The sequence below is a fragment of the Fonsecaea nubica genome (assembly GCF_001646965.1).
Source record: "Fonsecaea nubica strain CBS 269.64 chromosome Unknown Scaff18, whole genome shotgun sequence".
NCBI classification, from domain to species: domain Eukaryota; kingdom Fungi; phylum Ascomycota; class Eurotiomycetes; order Chaetothyriales; family Herpotrichiellaceae; genus Fonsecaea; species Fonsecaea nubica.
Genome location: NW_019173691.1, coordinates 43731 through 64374, shown reverse-complemented (window position 1 = coordinate 64374; position 20644 = coordinate 43731). Strand labels below are relative to the sequence as shown.

General features: G+C 51.4%; 7 protein-coding genes across 7 annotated transcripts; 4 read left to right on the top strand and 3 right to left on the bottom strand.

The window, feature by feature from the left end:
- Nucleotides 1–421: 421 nt before the first annotated feature.
- On the bottom strand, nucleotides 422–3966 carry AYO20_03690 (hypothetical protein; the record flags this gene model as incomplete). Its single annotated transcript, XM_022641990.1, has 12 exons — nucleotides 422–493; nucleotides 561–688; nucleotides 830–894; nucleotides 953–1031; nucleotides 1101–1284; nucleotides 1335–1862; nucleotides 1937–2074; nucleotides 2122–2135; nucleotides 2188–2268; nucleotides 2322–2457; nucleotides 2515–2897; nucleotides 3807–3966. The coding sequence occupies 12 exons, from the start codon at nucleotides 3964–3966 to the stop codon at nucleotides 422–424; spliced, it is 1968 nt and encodes a 655-aa protein (XP_022501933.1).
- A 1679-nt stretch (nucleotides 3967–5645) lies between these two features.
- On the top strand, nucleotides 5646–7196 carry AYO20_03689 (hypothetical protein; the record flags this gene model as incomplete). Its single annotated transcript, XM_022641989.1, has 1 exon — nucleotides 5646–7196. The coding sequence occupies one exon, from the start codon at nucleotides 5646–5648 to the stop codon at nucleotides 7194–7196; it is 1551 nt and encodes a 516-aa protein (XP_022501932.1).
- Nucleotides 7197–9653: 2457 nt separating this feature from the next.
- AYO20_03688 (hypothetical protein) lies at nucleotides 9654–11045 on the top strand (the record flags this gene model as incomplete). The annotated part of the gene is made up of 1 exon (XM_022641988.1): nucleotides 9654–11045. The coding sequence occupies one exon, from the start codon at nucleotides 9654–9656 to the stop codon at nucleotides 11043–11045; it is 1392 nt and encodes a 463-aa protein (XP_022501931.1).
- Nucleotides 11046–12751: 1706 nt separating this feature from the next.
- Nucleotides 12752–14715, bottom strand: AYO20_03687 (hypothetical protein; the record flags this gene model as incomplete). The annotated part of the gene is made up of 2 exons (XM_022641987.1): nucleotides 12752–14256; nucleotides 14337–14715. 2 exons carry the CDS (start codon nucleotides 14713–14715, stop codon nucleotides 12752–12754), a joined length of 1884 nt encoding a protein of 627 aa, XP_022501930.1.
- A 620-nt stretch (nucleotides 14716–15335) lies between these two features.
- AYO20_03686 (guanylate kinase) lies at nucleotides 15336–15977 on the top strand (the record flags this gene model as incomplete). Its single annotated transcript, XM_022641986.1, has 1 exon — nucleotides 15336–15977. The coding sequence occupies one exon, from the start codon at nucleotides 15336–15338 to the stop codon at nucleotides 15975–15977; it is 642 nt and encodes a 213-aa protein (XP_022501929.1).
- Nucleotides 15978–16239: 262 nt separating this feature from the next.
- Nucleotides 16240–17426, bottom strand: AYO20_03685 (hypothetical protein; the record flags this gene model as incomplete). The annotated part of the gene is made up of 4 exons (XM_022641985.1): nucleotides 16240–16927; nucleotides 16992–17073; nucleotides 17128–17256; nucleotides 17306–17426. 4 exons carry the CDS (start codon nucleotides 17424–17426, stop codon nucleotides 16240–16242), a joined length of 1020 nt encoding a protein of 339 aa, XP_022501928.1.
- A 404-nt stretch (nucleotides 17427–17830) lies between these two features.
- Nucleotides 17831–20094, top strand: AYO20_03684 (hypothetical protein; the record flags this gene model as incomplete). Its single annotated transcript, XM_022641984.1, has 4 exons — nucleotides 17831–18091; nucleotides 18999–19035; nucleotides 19092–19525; nucleotides 19612–20094. The coding sequence occupies 4 exons, from the start codon at nucleotides 17831–17833 to the stop codon at nucleotides 20092–20094; spliced, it is 1215 nt and encodes a 404-aa protein (XP_022501927.1).
- Nucleotides 20095–20644: the final 550 nt, after the last annotated feature.

Sequence of the window (20644 nt, the reverse complement as noted above, 5' to 3'; positions counted from 1 at the left end):
CAAACAGGGCAAAAGTCGAAAGTTTGGTGCTTGGCATATTTATCTCCTTACAAGTGCCGTGGTGCCCCACCCGCGTTGGACGGTGGGTCATGGTCCTTTGGAGAGAGCGGAGGATCTACGCCGTACTACCTACAGTAGGTGGAGTTCTCAACGATATTGAATCTTCCTCTATCTTCCTCTATTTCTTCTTTGTCTGCTTTCCGGGCATGAACTCCGACCCCGGCGTTCCTCGGTCTTGTTGACACTCGCTCTGTCTAAAACTCTACGAGAACTTTGGAAATCAAGCCCCTAGCTCTGTGATAACCCACCTTCTCCGCTCCAAGCCACTCCTTTTACTTGCTGTAGTCTATCCACGATTCTCCGTTGTAATTAGCCACAAGTCGAATTGGATCACTGCCGGGGGAAAGTGTCGAGCACGCGCCTAGTGGGCGAAGCGGAAGTCCAGTCTTTTGTTTCCTGCGTCCGTCGTGGTTTCGAGATAGTGAAGTCGCTCCTGCAAACGCGTGGGTCAGCAAAGACTGCCTGATTTGGTCTCATGTAGAACGAGAAAAATAATGTACCTCTGAGCTCATCGCATTCCATTTCTTCTCGCGGGTGTGGTTCCGCCAAATGTAGTAGAGCTTGACACACCCGTACAATCCGATGGTTCCCGCGCAGATGGCAGTCAGTTGCCTATTGCCTCGCCGATCTGTAGAAATCTATGGTCAGCCATGTACAATGTAAGGAAGAAAAATCACGGAGATCGTTGTTCCGCCCGGTAGGGGAGCTAGATTCAGCAATTGTTGTTGACGGGTGGATGGTTGGAGAGGAGACAAGGTGGAAGACTCACAAACAGGACGGTCATCGGCGCGATAGATGTTGGAAAGGGCAATCCCGCCAACCTGTACAAACATGCTAATTCAAGAGTCAGCTCAATGGACTGGGCGACGAGAAGGGGAAGGGCGACACTCACTTGTACAAAGCCGCAGAGACGGTCCTGGTTCGGACGGTGTTGGAATTCCGACTGCACCATCCCACTTGCAGAGCATGAGCTGTTGGTCACCGTTAGCCATCTGCAGGGCCGTGTTTTGTGGCGGGGTCATGGCATGGGGCACACTTACGGGAGGGCCATCCCAGCAAGACGGTCGTTATGGCATATTTCGCCCACGCTGAAGTGGTGGCCGGGATCACCGCCAGCGCGATGATGTTCGGAAGAATCCAAAGTTGTCCAATTGCACCCATCAGGGCTCTCTCGTTCAAAGTCTCGGACAAATAGGTCAAGATCAACATCTGCGCCGCGGTCAGCTTGGTGAACTCAGAGTCGCGGCAAGAGCGGAGAAAAGGTCGCGACTCACAGTGACAGCGCCAATGAATTGGGTCGGAATGGTCAATAGATTGGAATCCATGGTCCCGAATCCCAAATTTCGAAGGGTGAGAGTCAGGTACTGGTCTGGTGGTCCAGCCGGAATGTTGAAGATCAGCCCGATGAGGTAGATGGGCCACAGATCATAGTCCTTAAGAGACTTCCAGAGAAGTTTGAAATCCACGGCCTGCCGATTGTGCATATCGCCCTTGGAAGGATCATCGCGCAGGATCCGGTTGACCATAATGACCTCCTCACGTTCGCTGAACCAACCTTTGGGACGGTACCAAGACTTGGTCTGGGTCGGAGATGCCGCCATCATGAACCAGGACCAGATACCCACCACCAGGGTGAAGAGGCCCTCGATCAAGAAGAGCCATCTCCAACCTTCGTAGCCGTGCACGCCACGCAGACGCAAAAGACCGAACGCCAGGATAGGGGCGATGATGTCAACGACTCGTAGTGTAACCCAGAACAAGGCCAGGCGGAAAGGAAGCTCCGACCCTTTGAAGAAGTAGGACTGCAGATTATGGGTTAGCAACCACCGCGGGATTCAAGCATGGGCGTTGATCAGAGGACTGGGCATACACGTACCAAGTAAAGGATCACATCGGGGATAAACCCTCCTTGAAGCATGCCTAACAGGGCGCGGCAAGCCAAGAAGCTCGACCTCCCGCTGAGCCAGAACTGAGACGCCGCAACAATGCTCCACAAGCACATGATGGTAGGTATCTGAAACAAATCAGTAAGGAAACTTCTCCACTGCTGTGCGAACATACCCATCGGTCCGGTCCTGTCGGCGGGTCAGCATGAGTGAGTCATTTCACTAAGGTATATGTCCATACCTAATTTCTTGCTGACTAGTTGAGATGGAAGTTCAGCGCAGAGAAACGACACTCGGAAGACGGTGTTGCCCAGGTTGAAGTCTAGCACCCAATCAGACCCTCATCGGCACTGCCAAATGCAGCAAACTACCTACCATTGGTTGATAGACTCAAGTCTTCCAAGAAATTGTCTGTATTGGCTTGGCTGAGGTTGCCTCTGTCGAGGTCCAGCGCAAAGAATGCGATGCAGGCCCAAGTGGTGACCTTCCAATCGATCTTGTTGATCAGTGGCTGCGCGACAACTCGTTAGCCCAGCAACGACAACCGTGCTCCAACGTGGTCACTGACTAGCTCTTCCGCCCAGGTCCATCGTGCACTGGGGTCGAACCTATGCAGATTCTCATATTTCGCCGTTGGCTGGAAGTACTTTGCGGTTGCAGGGTCATCATAGATGGATGGCTGGGTTGCGATTTGCTGAAGATCACGGTGTTGTTTCTTCCTCCATAGAGTTGTGATGGGAAGCGTCGGCGGTACCGTCTTCTCAAGCTCATGCTGGGCAAGAATTCTTTCGCGGACCGCCTCCAGCTTCTCCTCCTGATCTTCAGGAGTGCCGCGCACTTCTGGGGTCGAGGCAGAGATCGGAGTATCTGTCCAAACAGCTTCTTTCTTCTCTGAACTCATATCTGCCACCTTACTGCAGTAGAGCGAGGAAAATTCCTTCTTGTCTTTGCCTGTGATTCTGAGTACAAGATGAACAAACTCAGGACAGGCATGAGAGTGGTGGGCTTAAATACACCCTCGTGCTGGGGACTTCGGAACCACATGGATGAACGCCATGCAACTTCATGCATGGTGTAAATTTTGTGAATATGTCGCGATAGACAGGATGGCAAGTCTGGAATGCCTAGGACTTCGATTCTGCAGATACTCCAGTGATCAACGGCCTGATTCTGCAGTGATAACGAGACCCTTTGTTTGGCGGAAGTTGAGCGGAGGCGGCCAGAATATGCCCAGTACTTGGCATTGGTGAGTGCAATGCTAGGCATAATGACGAGCTCACCAGACAACATTATACAGGGCGGAACTGCTTCAGAACCATGGGTTTGGTCGACTTTTTCACTTCCAGGATCAAGGATCCCACGATTGTCGTGAAAGCGACAAACCTTCCATGAGCGACCAGCTCCTCGGGACAGCAGCGAACCAACCCTTGCAGTCCCGCATTTATTTTGATGCTGGAATTTTCAGCGAGGTGCCACTGTAGTGTCAGACACCACCGTGGTTCAAGCTGGACACACTGTCACAAGTGGCAACGGGCGTTTTCAGGAACAGGACTCCCAATGGAGATTTCGAGGGGCTGGCTCCTCGAGACATGCTGAAAGGTAAGAACTGATGTATACCCGCGTATTGTTTCACACGCTCCGACTTTACGGTCATCGCCTTGGTCTTCTCCCTCGGCATCTTCTTCAGAGAGGAGATTAGAAGTTCGCAATGGCCTTGGATGATGGTGGAGGATCCTTCGGCGTCTAGTCCGCAATTCGCGCCAATAAACAGGTGGCAATTTGGCATCATATCTGGGATAGACCCAAGATGGCATTTAGGCTCCGGATCCATCATTCGATTCCTAGTGATTTTATTCTTACCTTCGTCAGAAGTCGGCTCACAGAGTCCCTCGAGCAAATTTGACCCGGCAATTCTCGAGTCAAGCATCTTCTCCACGTGTGCGTCAAATCGCGAGTAGCCTTCCCAAGATCCGTTCATGGAGTCGTTGCTGGCCTCTTCAACTTCCATAATAGGTAGCATGATGAGTAGTACCGAATAAATAGGTGGTAGATATTAGTAGAGCCATGGTGTGTTTAATTACACTTAAAACTAACAACTGTTAAAATGACCGAACGACTTCATGAGTAAGGCAAATGGTCAAAAAGGGTTTAGCTGTCTTTTGAAGATTGGTCTTTTCTAATGTAGACTAGCGTGATTATAGGAATGACCGCGCTCGCTGACTAAGGCGATTGGTGCCTGTTGGCACCCAGTTGGGTTGGGTGTTGGGTGTGCCCTGTCGTGCCTGCGTCCTCTGCAACCAGTAGATTTTCTATTGCAACGTCATTACCTCGTAATATTATTTTGCAAGCTCCTATTTCTCTCAATTCTTGGCCGCACCTTGCTGCAGCCAACACCCTCCAGCACCAAAATTATTCCGATGACTTGAGATGTGTCAGACGCCCCTGGGGATGCCACTCTTGAAGTGGCCAGTTGTGAGGAGCCTAAGCTGTGTCCGCGAACCGGCTGTCCGCCAATTGCAATTATTCACAGATTGAATGTTATCGGTTGTGTTACACTGGACTGAAGTACCAGCAAAGTGAGAATTGAGATGCTTCCACTAGGAGGTGCTCGGACAATAGGGAACGTGGGTGTTGGTCTGGGCACGACTGGGGCAAGCCGAACAGCTGGCGTAATTACCAGGCACCATCAAGAGCCCTCAGGCCTTGGCTCATTACGCCTTGAAAAACCACTGCATCGAGGCCGGATCCCGCTCTTGCACCTATTGGTACGCTCGAGCATCTGAAGCCTCCACTACTGTCAGGGGACATGCCCTGCAAGGCAACGAGCAAGTGCATCTTATGCTTTAGTAGGACGCAACCATCCTTGTCTCATGACCACGGAATTGTTCTGCTGCGAACGTGGCATCTTCAGATCCCACCGACATGCGATGCCACAACGGTGAACCTGAAACACCCGCGACTCGATTTCTTGCAACAACATTTATCAAAGGTGGGGAAAGCCGTAGTGCTCCATGGCGTCGGTGCTGTCTTTCGTTAACCCACCGACTATGGAGCCATCGGATTGGCCTTTCATTCGAGGAGCTCTTCATTATTCGCCTGAATATGGTGCCTGAATAGACGAAGCAGATCAGGTCCTCTTAGACCTTCATACACCTCCGACAGGGGGGTCATAGCGTTAGTCTGCATGCATCAGGAGTTTCATGTTTGGATATCATTTTCTTTCATTGCTCGGGCTTGAAGTTTGATGCATGTCATCTACCAACTACTCCTCACTGTTCGCCTTGGATCAGGACCGACTGCTCAGCCTCACCAGTCTTCATGTTCTGCTGGCTAAGAGCATTGTTCAAGGGCTGCACAAAGGAGTGGGCCCTTTGATTGGGATTGTGTTTAAGGGACTGATTAACTGCGTTGGTTCATCTTGGGCTGTCCACGGGACAATACAACGCACACTGAGACCGGATTCAACTGTTTGAAGACCTTTCACTTATCTACCTCTCCTTCCTGTCACTCCTGTCGTCTTTGTTGTGCTTCGACCGCACTCGCTCCTTGTGTGGCTCAAGCTCATCTATTCACCTCGAGTACATATTACGATCTGACAAGTCAAAATTTGTTCAAACCATTCTTGTGTCTGTCTTATTTGGTGCTCGTGCCTCCGGTGGCCTTGCGAAGTCTTGCTAAGTCTGGACCGCGAACTGCAACATGGATCCCAGCAAACCCGGATTCCCTCTAAGCTGGGTAAGGCAATCACCGGCTCAGCATTTCATACCGTCACCTGCGACGGAGTCGTCCAGTCAATTCGAGCTTTCTCATATGGGATCCGGTAGCCCTTACTACGATCATCAATTGGCCGGAGGCGATGTGAGAAAAATATTACAACACTTTCGTTTCGATGGACTGGCCCGTTCAACCATCTTATATCTTCTCAAGCCGGAAACTATCATCCAGTTCTCCAAAATAGCCACGGTGAATAAAACCGTCCTCCAAACCGAATTAGATCGCGTGTATCCAGAGCAGCCGCGGTCGAAGGCACCGAGATTAACTCAGGCGCCGGGAATGTGTTATCTATCTGGTGTTCCTAATCTCGGCTCTACCCAATCTCAATTGTCCATCTCGACAGACCTGGGCACCTCTACAACCGAATTTTACACGCCAGAACTCGGAAGCCAGTTTCAAGGACGAAATCTGCATCCGAATTGGATGTCGCCACCGGAAGGGATGAAGGCGATGACTTCTAGGGATACGGCCATCCACAGAAACAGTACCCCGATCGCCTTGACGAACACCCACTCCGCGCAGCCTCAATGGCTGGACTCGCTTCTGGCCCCAAACGCAAAAATTATGGCCTCTTCGTATCTCCAATATCCCCTAGCAGATACTCCGAGACCATCTGAAGTTGCCAATGCTAGCATGCATAACATGGTGCCGAATTCTGCAATGTACTGCAGCGCAGGTGGAAACCCAGCACAAGAATATGAATCATTGGTGGATATCGCTGGTTCGACCCATCTGCTGAGCCGCGAAAGCACCGCCAGAAAGGACCAGGACAAGTATCCCTGTTCGGAGCCAGGTTGCTCAAAGGAGTTTGTGCGCCCAGTCGAGCTGGGGAACCACTTGAAAGGGGACCACGAACAGGACGACACCTACTTTTGTCAACACCAAGATTGTATCTTCGAGAAATACCGGCATGCGTCCTGGGCACGACACCACAGCAGGGAACACAGCTCATGCAAGGAGCGCGACGCGTGTGTCGAGATCACCCACAACCGAAAGAAAATGTACTGGGGCTGTTCGATCTGCGTGCACCTGTCGATCGATGTGACCTCCCATGTTGAACACCACCTGCGTCATTTCAAGGACGGATCGGCACGATCTAGTGATATCAAATATTCCACCATGATTCTGAGCTTGCTCTCCCAAGAAGCAACCCAGGATGAATGGGAAGCACGCTGCAAGAAGATGTCCATCCAGGATGGTAAACATCACCGTTCGCTGACGTCCGCCACCTGCGGAAATATTCGAGAGGCGCTCGAGTATGGGAAATATCGAGGTCTCGATCTTTCCGAGCCTAATGTCGCAGATCAACTTCTGGACGAAGTGGTTGGCTTGATATCCCGCAAACGCAAAAGGGAAGTGCCTGGCGTGCCGAATCTCGACAACTCATCTTATGCCTTGTCGTACCTTGGTCTCAATCCCGCGGATAATGATGCAGTTTTCTTCGATGCCAATCCCGGATTCAATGAACCCTACTGACCGACGGTCTCCTCACGATTACGACACCCTCAATCGTCCTCACGTTAACGCTTTCTGGGTTCCTATCGGCCCATTTCCCCTATTGTCAAATGCTCCGAGTTCTCGTTTATGAGATGATGAATCATTTAGCAAATTCTCCTGGACTTTTTTTGTTCCTCAATTCGCTTCACGTTTTCCAATCAACGACCTAGTACGACTTCGACGCTCTTACGATTCACAGAAACCTCCGAGATGGACAAGCCCCAGAATACTTAACGATACCCAGTCATGTATTCATATACCTACGGATTGTCCCCTTATTGTTATCCTGGAATGGGAGTTGTGTGGACCTTGTACCTTTACCTGTATTATTATACTATATTTTGTCAACGAGTATTGTGAATGCGGACGCTTTATCCAGGGATGCGATTTTCTGGCATGTTAACAAGATCTTTTTCTTTTTTTTTTGGTTTTGGAATCCTTTACGTGTCACAAAATGCTCACCGCCTCATTCCTTTTCGACACAAGCGAGGAATGAGGCTCTTCTTGTATGCGTTGTCGTAAAGTTTGGGTAGCGTTTTGGACAAGCGCAACGGTCCGTTTCTTAATCAGCGGCTCCTCTTTGGCTTGCTTGGTGGAGTGACTCACGAGAGTGCAGATGCTTACCGAGTACTGGAGACTCGTCCATTAATGACAAGGTAAGGGGCATTGCTGGTGGCGACATACTCCGGGCCCCAAAGGTCTAGAAGCAAAGGTGCTCCAGGCCTGCAGGGATCCCAATGTTTCCCTACTGCCTAGGTACCACATACTTACATAGGTAACCAGGCAGCCAGGGCTCAAGGTTGCGTGTGCCTGGATGCCTGGCACCTGGAGCCCTCCGGAAACTCTCCGGAGACCCTCTAGAAAGTCAATGAGCTGTTCCTGAGAACCCCTCATGGGTGCCCAATATGCACCCCAGGCACTTACTTCATCTGGAGCAACCACGCGGGACTCAGGTGGCAGCCTTCTGTTCTACCAGCCCCTTTACCACCTGCAGTTGCTCACACCCTCTTTTCCCCTGACGTGTCCTCAATGTCCTCGTCCCTTACTGGCTGCATCCCAATTTTTTTTACCCACACAATCCCCCGCCACAGTTCTGCCCAGGTCCCGATCATTCAGCTCACGGGTTTCCCGTTACCTTCCCTGGAACCCAACCACCCTTCCAAAAGGGGCTTGGAGAAGGCTGAGAAGCACTCTTACGTTACAGGTGAGATGGACCCACCCCTGGACCCTAGCTCATGAATGTCGTGCAGTTTTCGATTCCGAAGCGACGTCTGAACCCTTCGAATTCGCCCGGTTTCAGCCTTACTTATCCTTCATTCTGGATGTCCGGAACTTGAAAACATGGCCTCAGGAGGCGACACCATGACAGGAAGCATGGTCAATTGCCGCAGTCGTCAAGAATTTGGGGGACAAATCACGAGCGAAAATGCTTGCCTCAACAATGGATTGGTGGACTGAAAATGGAGTTCCCTGCTGTGTAACACATGGGCGCTTGCTGAAATCTCCCAATGATACCTTTCTCGGAGAAAGAAATACGAGCTCTGCTGGGTACAGAACAACCCTCCCTTGTCTTTGCGGGACGTCATGTGCGCTTGTCGGAATACGGAGCCGCAACAGCTGGTGAGCAGGATCGGTGGCTTCTCCAGCTGTCGTTAAGGACATCTTTACCGACCACAATGCTTGCAGCGCGCCCATTGACTCTTGCTCCTCCCTGGATCCAGATCCGGTATCCTTCATTCAAGGCGTCGCAGTCACCCCAGGACAAACCACCCCTTTTCACAGTCCACCAGTCAAAGCCCTGTTCCTGAGTGTGTAGGGAAAGCCGCCTTCTACCCTGCCGTTGCGAGCATTTCGCTCGAAGTGGAAAGGTGTCAGTGGCGCCTTGGATACATACCCCATTGATCCTCCTTGCCGTGGCAGGGGGCCCACGGCTGAGAGTGCTCGACAACACCCCCTCAATACGAGAGTGCTGTGAAATCGGGCAAAGGCTGGACGAATGACCAGCATAGACTTTTCTCAAACCTTCCTTTCCCCCCCCTTCAATGCACGACCACGATGGGTCTACTACGTGGCGTACATGTGGTGGTGGGCAGCTCGTTGAAAGCGGAGTGAGGCTCAACTCGCAAAAGTATCTGCGCTCACCACCCCCCATGAATTTCTGTAATTGACCCCGTATCTCGCTTTCCCTTCTCACGTTCAAATCCTCCTCCCTCATCCTCTGCCTGGTAGGCCTGGAAACATTCTCTCTTTTTCTGATTGCTAAGACGGTGCTTTGTGGGTTGCTTCCACTCTTTTCAGCGCGTTGGATATCTGATACTCGACCTGTCGACCATCGCCCTCATTTCGACCAGTTCTGCGCCGGCGCAGCCCTATCCAGTCATTCCCACCTTCCCTGCAAAAGAGATACGTTCTTTGTGATCGCGGTCAACGTCTGCAATGGATCATATCTCGAACAATCATTCCTACATGCACTACCAATCCTGTCCTCCGGGCGCCTTTGGTGGCGCCTCGTTTCCGTCCCAATTCACCAATTTCAGTCTGAACACATTCAATGGTGATGAAGAGGTCACACAAGGCTCAGATATTGTCAAAAATGTTCAGTTGCTGCTCGATGCAGGCCTGGACCTGCGCACAATTTTCAAACTGCGGCAAATCAGATATCGAAATGCCCTGAACATACTAGCCGACGCAGAAGACGACGAGCTTTATACCACGTGCGAACATGCTGGGCTTACGCAGCCCCGACAACTACCTCAGCAGATCAGAGCGCGACTGTCACAAGGCTCATCTATCTACCCTCACTCCCGAGTCCCCAGCCTGTATTCTGATCGATCCGGCCTCCGGTCTTCTGGCATCCTCAGCACACCTGTCCAAGATCTTCCCCCCTCCAGACTTGGGTATGCTAGTGATATGTCACCCATGGCTACACAGTGGGCCTGGGGAGATGAGATGTCTTGTGTATCTACCAAGTGGACTCAGGACTCAACCATGGACCATTTGACAAATGGCGAGGAACAACAACAGAGTTATCCACAGGATTCACCATGCGTCAACGATGTGGGCGCCGCGTACTCGCAGCGGCAGTATGGCATCTCGGCTGCCATGCCAGCCACATTCGAGTTACCTTTCCAGGCCCCGGCTACAAATGGCTCTATCCCACCGGTTGGAGGTGAACAAGGCTTTGCATCCACGGAAACTGCGATGCGAGCCCCCTTTATCGCCGAACAAAACCCAACACGGGACCAGAGCAGGGTGAAAAAGTCTAGATTTCCGTGTCCAGTGCAAGATTGTCAGAAGGATTTCTCCAGCCCCAAAGAATTTGCAAAACACTTGATCGGAGACCACGACAGGGACTCCAAGTTCAGCTGCAACCATCTCAACTGCGCATTTTGGTCACATCGCCTCGCGTCCTGCAAAAGACATCACAGTAAGGCCCACAGCGATTGCCAAGTGACTGAGGATTGCACACACGTCGACCGCCTGAGAGTCAAGAAACACTGGGCCTGCGGCTTGTGCCTCAATTTGGAGGTTGGCGTGCATGAATTTGCCACCCACTACAAGAGCCATTTCGAATACGACGACATCCAGAAGAGCGACATCCGCGTCTCCAACATTATCCGCAGCCTGCTCATGCAGGATGCCACCATGGGCAAATGGGAGAGGCTCAACGTTGACGGGTATTATCCGCTCTCCTGGGACGGAAAAGACGTGGCAGAAATCCGCGAAGCACTCGAGTACGAAACCTACAGGGCGTCCACTTTCGATGTGCCCGGTGTCGTCGACAGACTTCTCGAGGAGGTGATTGCTTGTGGCACCCACAGTGTGTGAGGCTATGCCATCCTGCGCATCTCGACTCTCGCCAACAAAAGACAATGCCGTACAGATGACATTGTTCAAGAGTCCGTCCCTGCCATTGTCATCTCCAGCCGTCGCTCGACGGGTGTGGCCCCGGCCACTCAGCAGTGACGGCATTTACTTCTCTGTCGTCCCTTCCCACACCACTGTATTGCTAGCAGGCACCCTATTTCCTTTTAATCTGCCTGCCGATTCTATCCCTGGCTCGCAAAGAGCTTTACCAAGAGATACACTCCAAGCTGGATCTTGGAGAGAGAGAGAAAAAAAAAAAGAGAAGAGATGATGGCCAAACGGTTATAGAAGGGGAGGACGAATTATATATACCCTGGGTGCTTGTTTCTTGTCTTGTGTGTTTTGTCATGTATTATTATCATCACCCCCTTTTCCTACCGTCGATATCATCATCGTCACCATCACCATTACCATCACCGCCACGACGGCTATCACCGATGGACATATTGTCTAGTTATTATTCATGGTGTTTACTCAGTCACCTTTTGTATCCCCCCTTCCCCGTACCCATACCCACATCTCACACCGGAGCTCCAGAGTTCCGTTCCCTTTCCCTTCCCCCTGTGCCCCAACAAACCCCATGACACCCAGGTTTTATTTCTGTTTCTGTTTGCAAAGAGCGCGGCGTTTACGTTTCCCAGGAGGTCTCTGGTTCTCTGGTGGCCATGTATGTATCTACGTATAATGCGTTATGTGTTATGCATTATGTATTTATGTGTGCGTGCATGGATGCATGGGAATCGAGCGTCGTCGTGGGCCAGGAAGCCCTAGCCAGCCGGCCGGCCAGCTGGTGTTTTAATCCATGACACATGATCCATGATCCATGATCCGTGATGAATGATACATGATACATGATACATATTACTTTCAAGCGATCTATCAACAGACCGGTCAAGCGAGCTCTCGCTGGCTCTGTCTGGCTCTGTCTGGCTCTGGTTCTAGCTACATAGCTTGGTTCTCTGTCCTTGTCCGTCTTTTCTTTTTTTTTTTCTCTCTTTCTTATGACCGACGCTGGTAGAGAAGAAGGAGAAGAAGCCCCAGCCTCGACAATAGATAGAGAGCGATAGGCTCCAAGAGATATCTACCCAAGTAGGGTACATGGACAGACACATAACCACGACCTCTCCCATGCTCCAGGGCCGTGAGCCATGGACATAAAGAGAAACGAATGTATTTAGTGAACAACGAACGGCGCGTTGAAGCTTAAAGGGCTCAAGAGCCAAATGAAGAATGAAGAATGAAGGATGGTGATAGTACTACAATTAATAATTACTACAAGTACATCCGTATTAATACCTAGAGTGTAATACACTGTCCCCCCTCCAGAATCCTTGCACTGGAACAAAGAGCATGAATGTAGGTCGCCGCCGCTGCCGGGTCATCCTCAATCCCGTGGCCTCGGTGTGTGTGTGTGAGAATGTGTAGGAGGGGTTTCACCCTGGTTGTCCTCATGTGCTGCCTCCTCTGGAGAGGAAGGGCGAGATGGTGACGGACAGCATGTTGCTGATTGTTGCATCGTCCTAGATCTCTGCACCCTTCCATGATTGCCTCGGCCAGGAGAGTCATGTGTCGTCTACCAAACCATGGGCGTCTGGCAGAGGTGTTGAGGCTGTGATTTCACTTCTGGTCATGTCAACGAAATTGATATCGTGGTGGTGGAGTGTGACTTAATTCTTATCCGGGGCTTCAGTGGGACCCGAATCTGGCTCCGCGGCTCGCTGCTCCGCCGTGGTTGTTGAGGTCGAGTTTGGCTCCTTCGTTGTTGGTCCTTCAGACGTCGGATGGGTTGGCTCCGCAGCGGTTTCACCTGAAAGTCCCGGCGCTGTCGCAGGGGCTTCGCGAGAACTCGTACCAGACTGGCGTTCCGCTACTGAAGAAAGAGGAGTTTGAGGCGCGGATTGCGTCCCAACGCGGGGTTCGACGCGGGATCCAGAGCTTGAACCAGGTGTTGCGGGAGACTGAGGAGGACCAAGGTGTGACCTTATCCTCGTAGTAAGAGAGTCCAGCGGGTCTAAAGGATTGGGAACGAAGCCGTACGCCGGAGGTGGGTTTGATCGAGGCCGTTGCTGTGAAGGTGGAGGCAGAGATTGCGGCGGTGGATAGTGGTATGCATGAGGGTGCGTTGCAGCCGGAGCGCTTCCTGGGGCATGGTTAGGGTACGAGAGACCGGGTTGACCGGGTGGAGGATAAGGATAAGGGTATGGAGGAGGACCGTAGTTCCACTGCACAGAGTGGGAAGGGTGTTGGAACTGCGGGGGAGGGAAGTATGCGTGAGGCGGAGGCGGTGGAGGAGGAGGTGGTGGTCGAGGAGGATAAAGTGTGGCTGGAGCGGGAGGCAGAGGCCCCTGTTGTCCTTGATATTGTAGAGGAGTCAGTTGACCCGGCTCTGCCAGCCCTCTTTCCTGGCGTTGTTCGAGATCGCGAATTTTTTGTTCAGCTTGCTCTAGTCTAGCGCGTAGCTCTAATTCGGTCGAAGATACTGGCGTCACTGTTTGGCCGCTGCTCTGTGGCATCGCAGGTGGCATCGCAGGTGGCGAAGCTGCCGCAGCGGCAAGGGGTGCTGGCGCTACAGGAGCCTCGCTCGCAACTGGGGCCTTCTTTCTGGAGCGTCGCTTTCCTTTCTGTGAGTCCACAAGGGTCCAAGTAAATGTACCGGGGATCACTTTCTTCTTGCGGTTACTTCCGTCACCGGAGGTTGGAGTATTGGCGGAGTCGACTTTGACGGTCGGTGCTTCTGAGCTATCTGGCTCAGCTCTATCTTCATCAACCCTGCCAAGGAAATCAAACAAGGGTGCCAGACTGTTCTCCCGGGGTAGCGTAGTCGACTCTTCGTCCACATGCGCGACCGGCTCGGCAGCAGGTTTCTTGGGTATCGGCGGTTTAGGTGCACTTGACTTTCTCCTTTTGGGTCTCACGAGCTTTTCAGGATGAAATATTTCCAGGAGACGTTTGCGTTTCGATCCATTCCGCGGATTTGGGGCTCGTTCTTCGAAGGTCTTGTGGAGGGGAATGTGCTTGTAATGAAGTTCCAGACTGTCCTTTGTTACGGAGAATTTGACAGAGATCAAGCCATGACAGTCGTACACCGGTTTGCGAACCTTGACACCGGCCTTCATCTTGGAGACGCCTTCATTAGCAGCGCGACCTTTGTTGAGCACCGAGTCGTTGCAGTCTGGCGTCTAATTAGCGATGGAAATCATGTGCCACAAAGGAGGAATTTTGCAGCAAGAGCTGCTTTGCAAGGTAACCCACAGTATGAAAACCTGCTCGCTTGATCCTCTCGACTGATCCAATGATTGTGGAAGCTGTAACGATATCCATCTACGTTTTGACATGCTTCAACGAGGGTCTTGCTGATCCCTTTCTGCATGATTGCACGTTCCTTAGGATCTTTGATCGTGTGCAGAGCATCAACGACAGTTATTGCGGTCTTGTTGAAAGGACTGTAGATGTATGGCGTCTTCTTATCGTTCAGATCTCCTTTGTTGGTGGCCTCCCTCGCAGCTACCATGAATGCAGCAGTGACCGGAAAGTCAAACTCCAGCGTAGTGTGCTCGCGGTCAATGGCCGGATCTGCCAATTGCTGCTTGAGCGCGGCCTCGAGATCTTCCAGTCTTTGACAACTGATCATTATCGACTTTGCCAATGGATCTTTTGCATGACGACCCTACCGATCCTATTAGACCGGACTGACTGGGCCGAGCCCGATACCGGGGGGTCACGTCGATGGTAACGACATCTCGGCCTGGACCACTTACGCGTGGGCGCCTGGGGCGCATTTTGCCGTTGCTGCCCGGCACCATGCCGACTACACCATGTGAAACATCTTCGCAGGTGTTGTCTGTATTACCTTCCTGCGACTGGTGCGATTCGGTAGGAGTATCGTCTGGCGGACCAAGGGTTTCTGGTGTTTCCATCGCGATGATGGGCTGTACAGTACCGTGTACCGCGGATGATGATGAACATGAATTAAGTGTCTTTTGCAAGGCAGAATGAGACAAGTTGGGGGATCGCGAGGATTTCCCTGATTCGAAAAACCCCTGCCAAGACCGTAGTTCGATTGTGGCCATTGGCTCTTTTTCTCACCGCATTGAATGTGTACCTATTCGTTATGCACCACTGCGATCACAACCTCCCCATTTCAAACACCTCTATATGTTGAGGAGGGTGATTTCTGTACTGCCGAGGCCCCAGATCCACTCAGAGCACATATCGAGATCCTTCTTCCAATATACACATCGTGGTGCGGCAATGTCTACCTCTGCGCCCTCAGGCGAGCCCCGGCCCATTGTATTCTCTGGGCCCTCGGGCACTGGCAAAAGTACTCTGATAAAGCGACTGTTCGCGAAACATCCCGACCTCTTCGGCTTCAGTGTCTCACATACCACTCGAAAGCCCCGACCAGGCGAGGAGGATGGCGTCCACTACCACTTCATAACCCCCGAAAAGTTCGAGTCAATGATTGCAGACAATGCATTTGAGGAACATGCGAAATTTGGAGGGAACTACTACGGCTCCTCGAAGAAGGCTGTTCAAGACGTCGCCGAAGGGAAAGGCAAGAGCATTGATGGCAGCACAGCTCCCGGCAAGAGAATATGTATCTTTGACATCGAGATGGAAGGCGTCAAGCAGTTGAAGAAGAGCCAGTTGAACCCAAGGATATGCTTTATTCAACCGCCCAGTATTGAGGTTCTGGAGCAGAGACTTCGAGGCCGCGGCGATACGACCGACGATGCAATCCAAAAGCGTCTAGCTCAGGCCAGACATGAGATCGAGTATTGTAAGACCGAGGGCAAAAACGACAAGGTCATCATCAACGACGATCTGGATGCCACGTTCCAGGAACTTGACGAATGGGTGATGAAAGAACTTGGTACAGAAGCCTCGAGGTGATTCACCAAGCAGCAATGGAGCGAAAATAGAATATCGGTGCGCGGAGTTACGGTCCAGAAATTACGGCGATGAACAGTCATGAGAATTACTTTATACCCCAGCTCAAAGACGAAAGGCCCGCTCTCTGCATAGACGCTACATTAGAATAAAGTTTCAGGCGACAAGAAAAGGATATGGCAATCGCTCAAGCTCAACCATTGCTTTTGTCAAATCCATCCCCATCCCCATCCCCTTGCTTGACTGCTTCATATGTGCAAATCCCCTAATATCCGTTCATGGTCACGCGCTGCGAACCCCTGCTCAATTCACGGTCAGCGGCAGGGCTGATTGGTCTGCTGCCAGCCATGCCACTTGCAGCACTGCTCTCCTTCAATGCCAGCAATTGTTTGGCTCTGAAGGTCTCGTAATGGATCTGGCTGGTGGTCTCGATGAGGTCTTGGAGGTGAGTTCGGGTAAGGAAGTTCCGAAGGTACACGAATTCGCAGTGGTTCTCATCCTCGACGTTGATGATGCCCCATTTGTTTTGTCGACCGCGAACTTGCTTGCCATTAACAATGATTGACTTCTCACTGCCGACAACTGCAAAGGGGATAATGTCCTTGATTGTGGCGTTGGTTGCTCTTTCCTCATCGTCCAGCTCTTCGTTGTCATACGGATACATCTTGAGGTTGTGGAAAGCAAACTCCTCCTTGATCCGCTCCTTGAACGCCCTGCGCTCTTCAAGTGTGAGGGAATCGGCTTTCGCAATGACAGGAACCACGTTGACGACGTCGGAGAGTTTCTTCAGCACCACAATGTCAATCGGCTTCAGCGCATGGCCGGAGGGTTGGATGAAGAAGAGGCAACAGTGGATGCGGGTGTCCTGAATGTAGCGTTCTCGCTGGGCAGTGAGTTCTTTTCGCAGGTAGGCAGAGTGTTGGTCTTTGATGTATTTCACAATAGGATCCCAGCTAGACAACAGTCAGTCCCATGGTTCAAAGCCATCGCCAAACATGACAATTTCGTAACACCTACCAGCGATCGTTGTTAACCAAATCACCATAGCCAGGGGTGTCGACAATGTTCAGCCGTAGTCTCACGCCGTTCTCTTCAATGACTACAGAAGTGGTCAGTGACACGTTTCCACACACCTAAGAGACGATTGACTGACTGTGCGACACGGTCTGGATTTCAGTAGTGGAGCGTGTTGGTTCATCGGGTCGAAGTCGGCCTTTAGAATCTATGAGGTGGCTCGCGAAGATGGTGTTGATTAGGGTCGATTTTCCGAGTCCAGTCTGGCCTAAGCAGAGTGAGTGTTTGAGCCTCAGAGAATGTCTTAAGAGCCTTACCAACACAGATGACGTTGAATTGGAAACCTCTCTTCAACAACTTCTTCTCAATTTGTTGGGTGATAGAGTCGAAGCCCACATGTGAACGTGGGAACACCGCGTTCGGTTGGTTCATAGCCATGGTCATCGTGTCTGTTCGATGATGCAGAGGTCAAGGATATCAATGCGATGAACGAGACAAGTTTGTGTTAACACACAGTTGAAGACAAGAGAATCGCAGGATATGGCTTGTGCACGAGAAAAGAAGGAGTTGCGACTGCCTGCGACGAAACAATTTCCCCAGACGATCTTGCCAGCATTGAAAGAAGGACCCCCTTTTTGTCTCGTGCCAAGGAGACAAGGGGCGTTCACTTCAAGAAAGCTAAACGGTGGTGTACGTTCCGTGCCGCTGCTTTATTGGGTGTCCCTGACTAGCCAGTTTCTAACTATGAAAAGCTAGCGCGCTGGATGCGAAGCTCGTTGCAGAAAGATTCTTAAGAACATTGTTCCACATAGCTCATTAGAGAGAGCAGCAACGCCGCAAATATGGCACTGGCTGCTGCATTGAGCGGCTCTCAATTGTCACAAATCGCCCTGCGGAGGAGTCCAGCTGTACTTTCCGTGTCGGTACAATCATGGCCATTCTCTAACATCCTCTCCGCATCCGTCGCAATACCCTCAATCGCGACAAGCATCCCTGGCTTCCTCTCAGACATCTGGGAGGGGATCTTGAGGGCAGTGCCAAAGAAGAAGACGTCGCATATGAAAAAGAGACATCGACAACTCGCGGGAAAGGCTTTGAAGGATGTAAAGGCAGTCAACCAATGCCCCGGCTGCGGGAGACCCAAAAAGGCCCATACGTTGTGCCCATATTGTGTTGCGGGTCAGTATAATATACATGAATATGGTCACTCACGCTGATTGAGGCTGCAGAGATCTATGAGAGTTGGAAACACCGAGATGCAGAAGCGAGCGGAACAGCCAAATCAACAGAGGGAGCCAAAAGTTGAGGGACTGAAATACAATTTCCGGACGGAGAAAGAGGAGGACAATGCATATTACACAAATGGATCTGCTGAGGCAAATATACCACTGGCTCTTCATTCCCGCGGAGGGACAGCATCCCAGATCCTGAGATGCATTGTTACATCGCCTTCCTTCCCATGACTTCCCGACCAGATGCCACCAAGGATGTACCATTGATGTGAATAGCATCAGGCGATGGATATTCACAACGACTTGGGCAACCAGACGGAAGTATGGGTTAAGCGGGATGAAGATCGACCAAAGACAGAACACGACCCAGGCACAGCGCGCATCTTCAGTCAGTCGGGAGCCCCTAGGGATGGCGTTTAGCAGAGCCCAGGTGATGGAGATATGGTCCAGGATGATTCTACCACTTGGGGATGTGCAGTCTGGGTAAAGGAATAAGGGCTATCTGGCCTGTGTGCACACTGTCACACTGTTCAACAATAAACTGGAGGGGTGCGGAGCATTGTAAAACTACGTCATTTCAAAAATAATTTATACCGCAGCCAAAACACAAGCCAATTCAATCTGCTTCATCCGATTCAGATAGGTTTGACCCTCTTGCCCATGTAATCCCGATTGGCTTGTCTCACTCAACTTGCCGTATGATGTATCGACGCAGTCGAAATGGTCTGTAATCCAATTGTATCTGTGTATGCGGTCGCGGTCGCTGACATAGCCTCAGTCGAAACAATATCTTGCTCTCCATTCGATCGATGAAGGTAACGGCAACCTCCACAACACCTTCTTATTCTGCAACCAAGTTAACCTTGTGCAGCCCATACCACAGATATCTTTGCCCTCGCTGTAACTCAAACGCAAATCCTTACAGGTTCGGGCGAGAACTCGATCAAAATCTATTCTGCCACCGAGGAAGGCTTTCCCATTGCTCAGATTCTCTCAGACGCCCATAAAGTCGGGTGTCACCATATCAGCACAGACCGCAGCACCGGCACGAGAGCTGTCAGTGTTGGCTTTGGAGGTGAGGTCAGAATATGGAAATACGAGGAGGGCAAGTGGCAGGACGATGGAGCATTCGACGTCGGGTCAAAGAAGAAAACAGGAGAGATTTGGGCGGTGTCTTTGTCATCTGACGGAAAGTTTGTCGCTGGCACAACCCACGATGGGCGAGTGAATGTATGGGATCTAGCAAGTCGGGAAAAGATCCGAGAATTCGAGACTAAGGGGAGTTTTGGGATGTCTGTGGACGTGGTAAGAATCCCCTTCATCTATCGAGCGTGGCGTTGACCGGTCAACGGAGAATAAACTGACACTTTCCGTTTTCCTTGAAAAAACAGTCGCCCGATGGCCGATTCATTGCCAGTGGCCACGAGTCCGGAGCGATCTACCTGTTCTCTACGGCTACGTCTCGCCTACTGCACTCACTCCCCGGACTCATCAAACCCGTCCGCGCCGTCAAGTTCTCTCCTGGATCTACTCTTCTTGCAGCAGCTGGCGACGCACGAATAATCTCCCTTTACGATTCCACTTCAGGCGAGCAAATTGCCAACCTCAGTGGCCATGCAGCTTGGATCACAGATCTTGATTGGAATCACAGCGGCCAGTATGTCTTGAGCGGGAGTCTGGATGGCAAGGTCAAGGTGTGGGATATCGAGCGAAGAACTTGTGTTGCGACACATGGCGAGAGTGAAAAGGGTCTGTGGTGTGTCAAGTGGCAACCTAAGGGTGAGACCAGTGTTCAGCGACAGAAGGCTGAGAGGTTTGTTACTGTGGGGAGCAACAAGGCCGTTGCTATCTACCGGGAAGCTACCGGTGGATGAAGATATTGGTCGGCGAGCAACCCAGAAAATATCTACCGGCAGGGTCGATGATACTAGCCACTCGCGACGCCAATGAGTGAGCGACCATCGGTGTTCAATGCACAGAACATCTGCTGAGACGAGAATGGAGGCATCGTGTCCAGTACTTGCAGCTATCAGAACGGTCTTGCCACTCGGTGGTAATCTGCCAGACAAGGGTGAAAAAGTCAAATCCTAGAATACAGGAGCTTGCGCAGTCGACGGGACTACACTGTCCAATATCTGCCGAGTTCGTGGAAACGGTTGCATCTCACCCTAGGAAGATTGGCAAAATGGAAGGCGATCAGATATTCATTGTTTTCAGAAGAGCCGGACGTGCTGCCTTGATCGTATCTGTCTTTCATCGTCAATAGAGCTGGACGTTGCCCTTCCAACACTGACGACGAGGCTGCAGCACTCAGCCTTGCCAAGAAAATTCCAGCCTTGCAGCAACTCCACCCAGCAAAATCATTTCAACCCAGCCTTTTAGCTCATTCAATTTTCTTTCTTCACATATTAGTCCACGGCACTC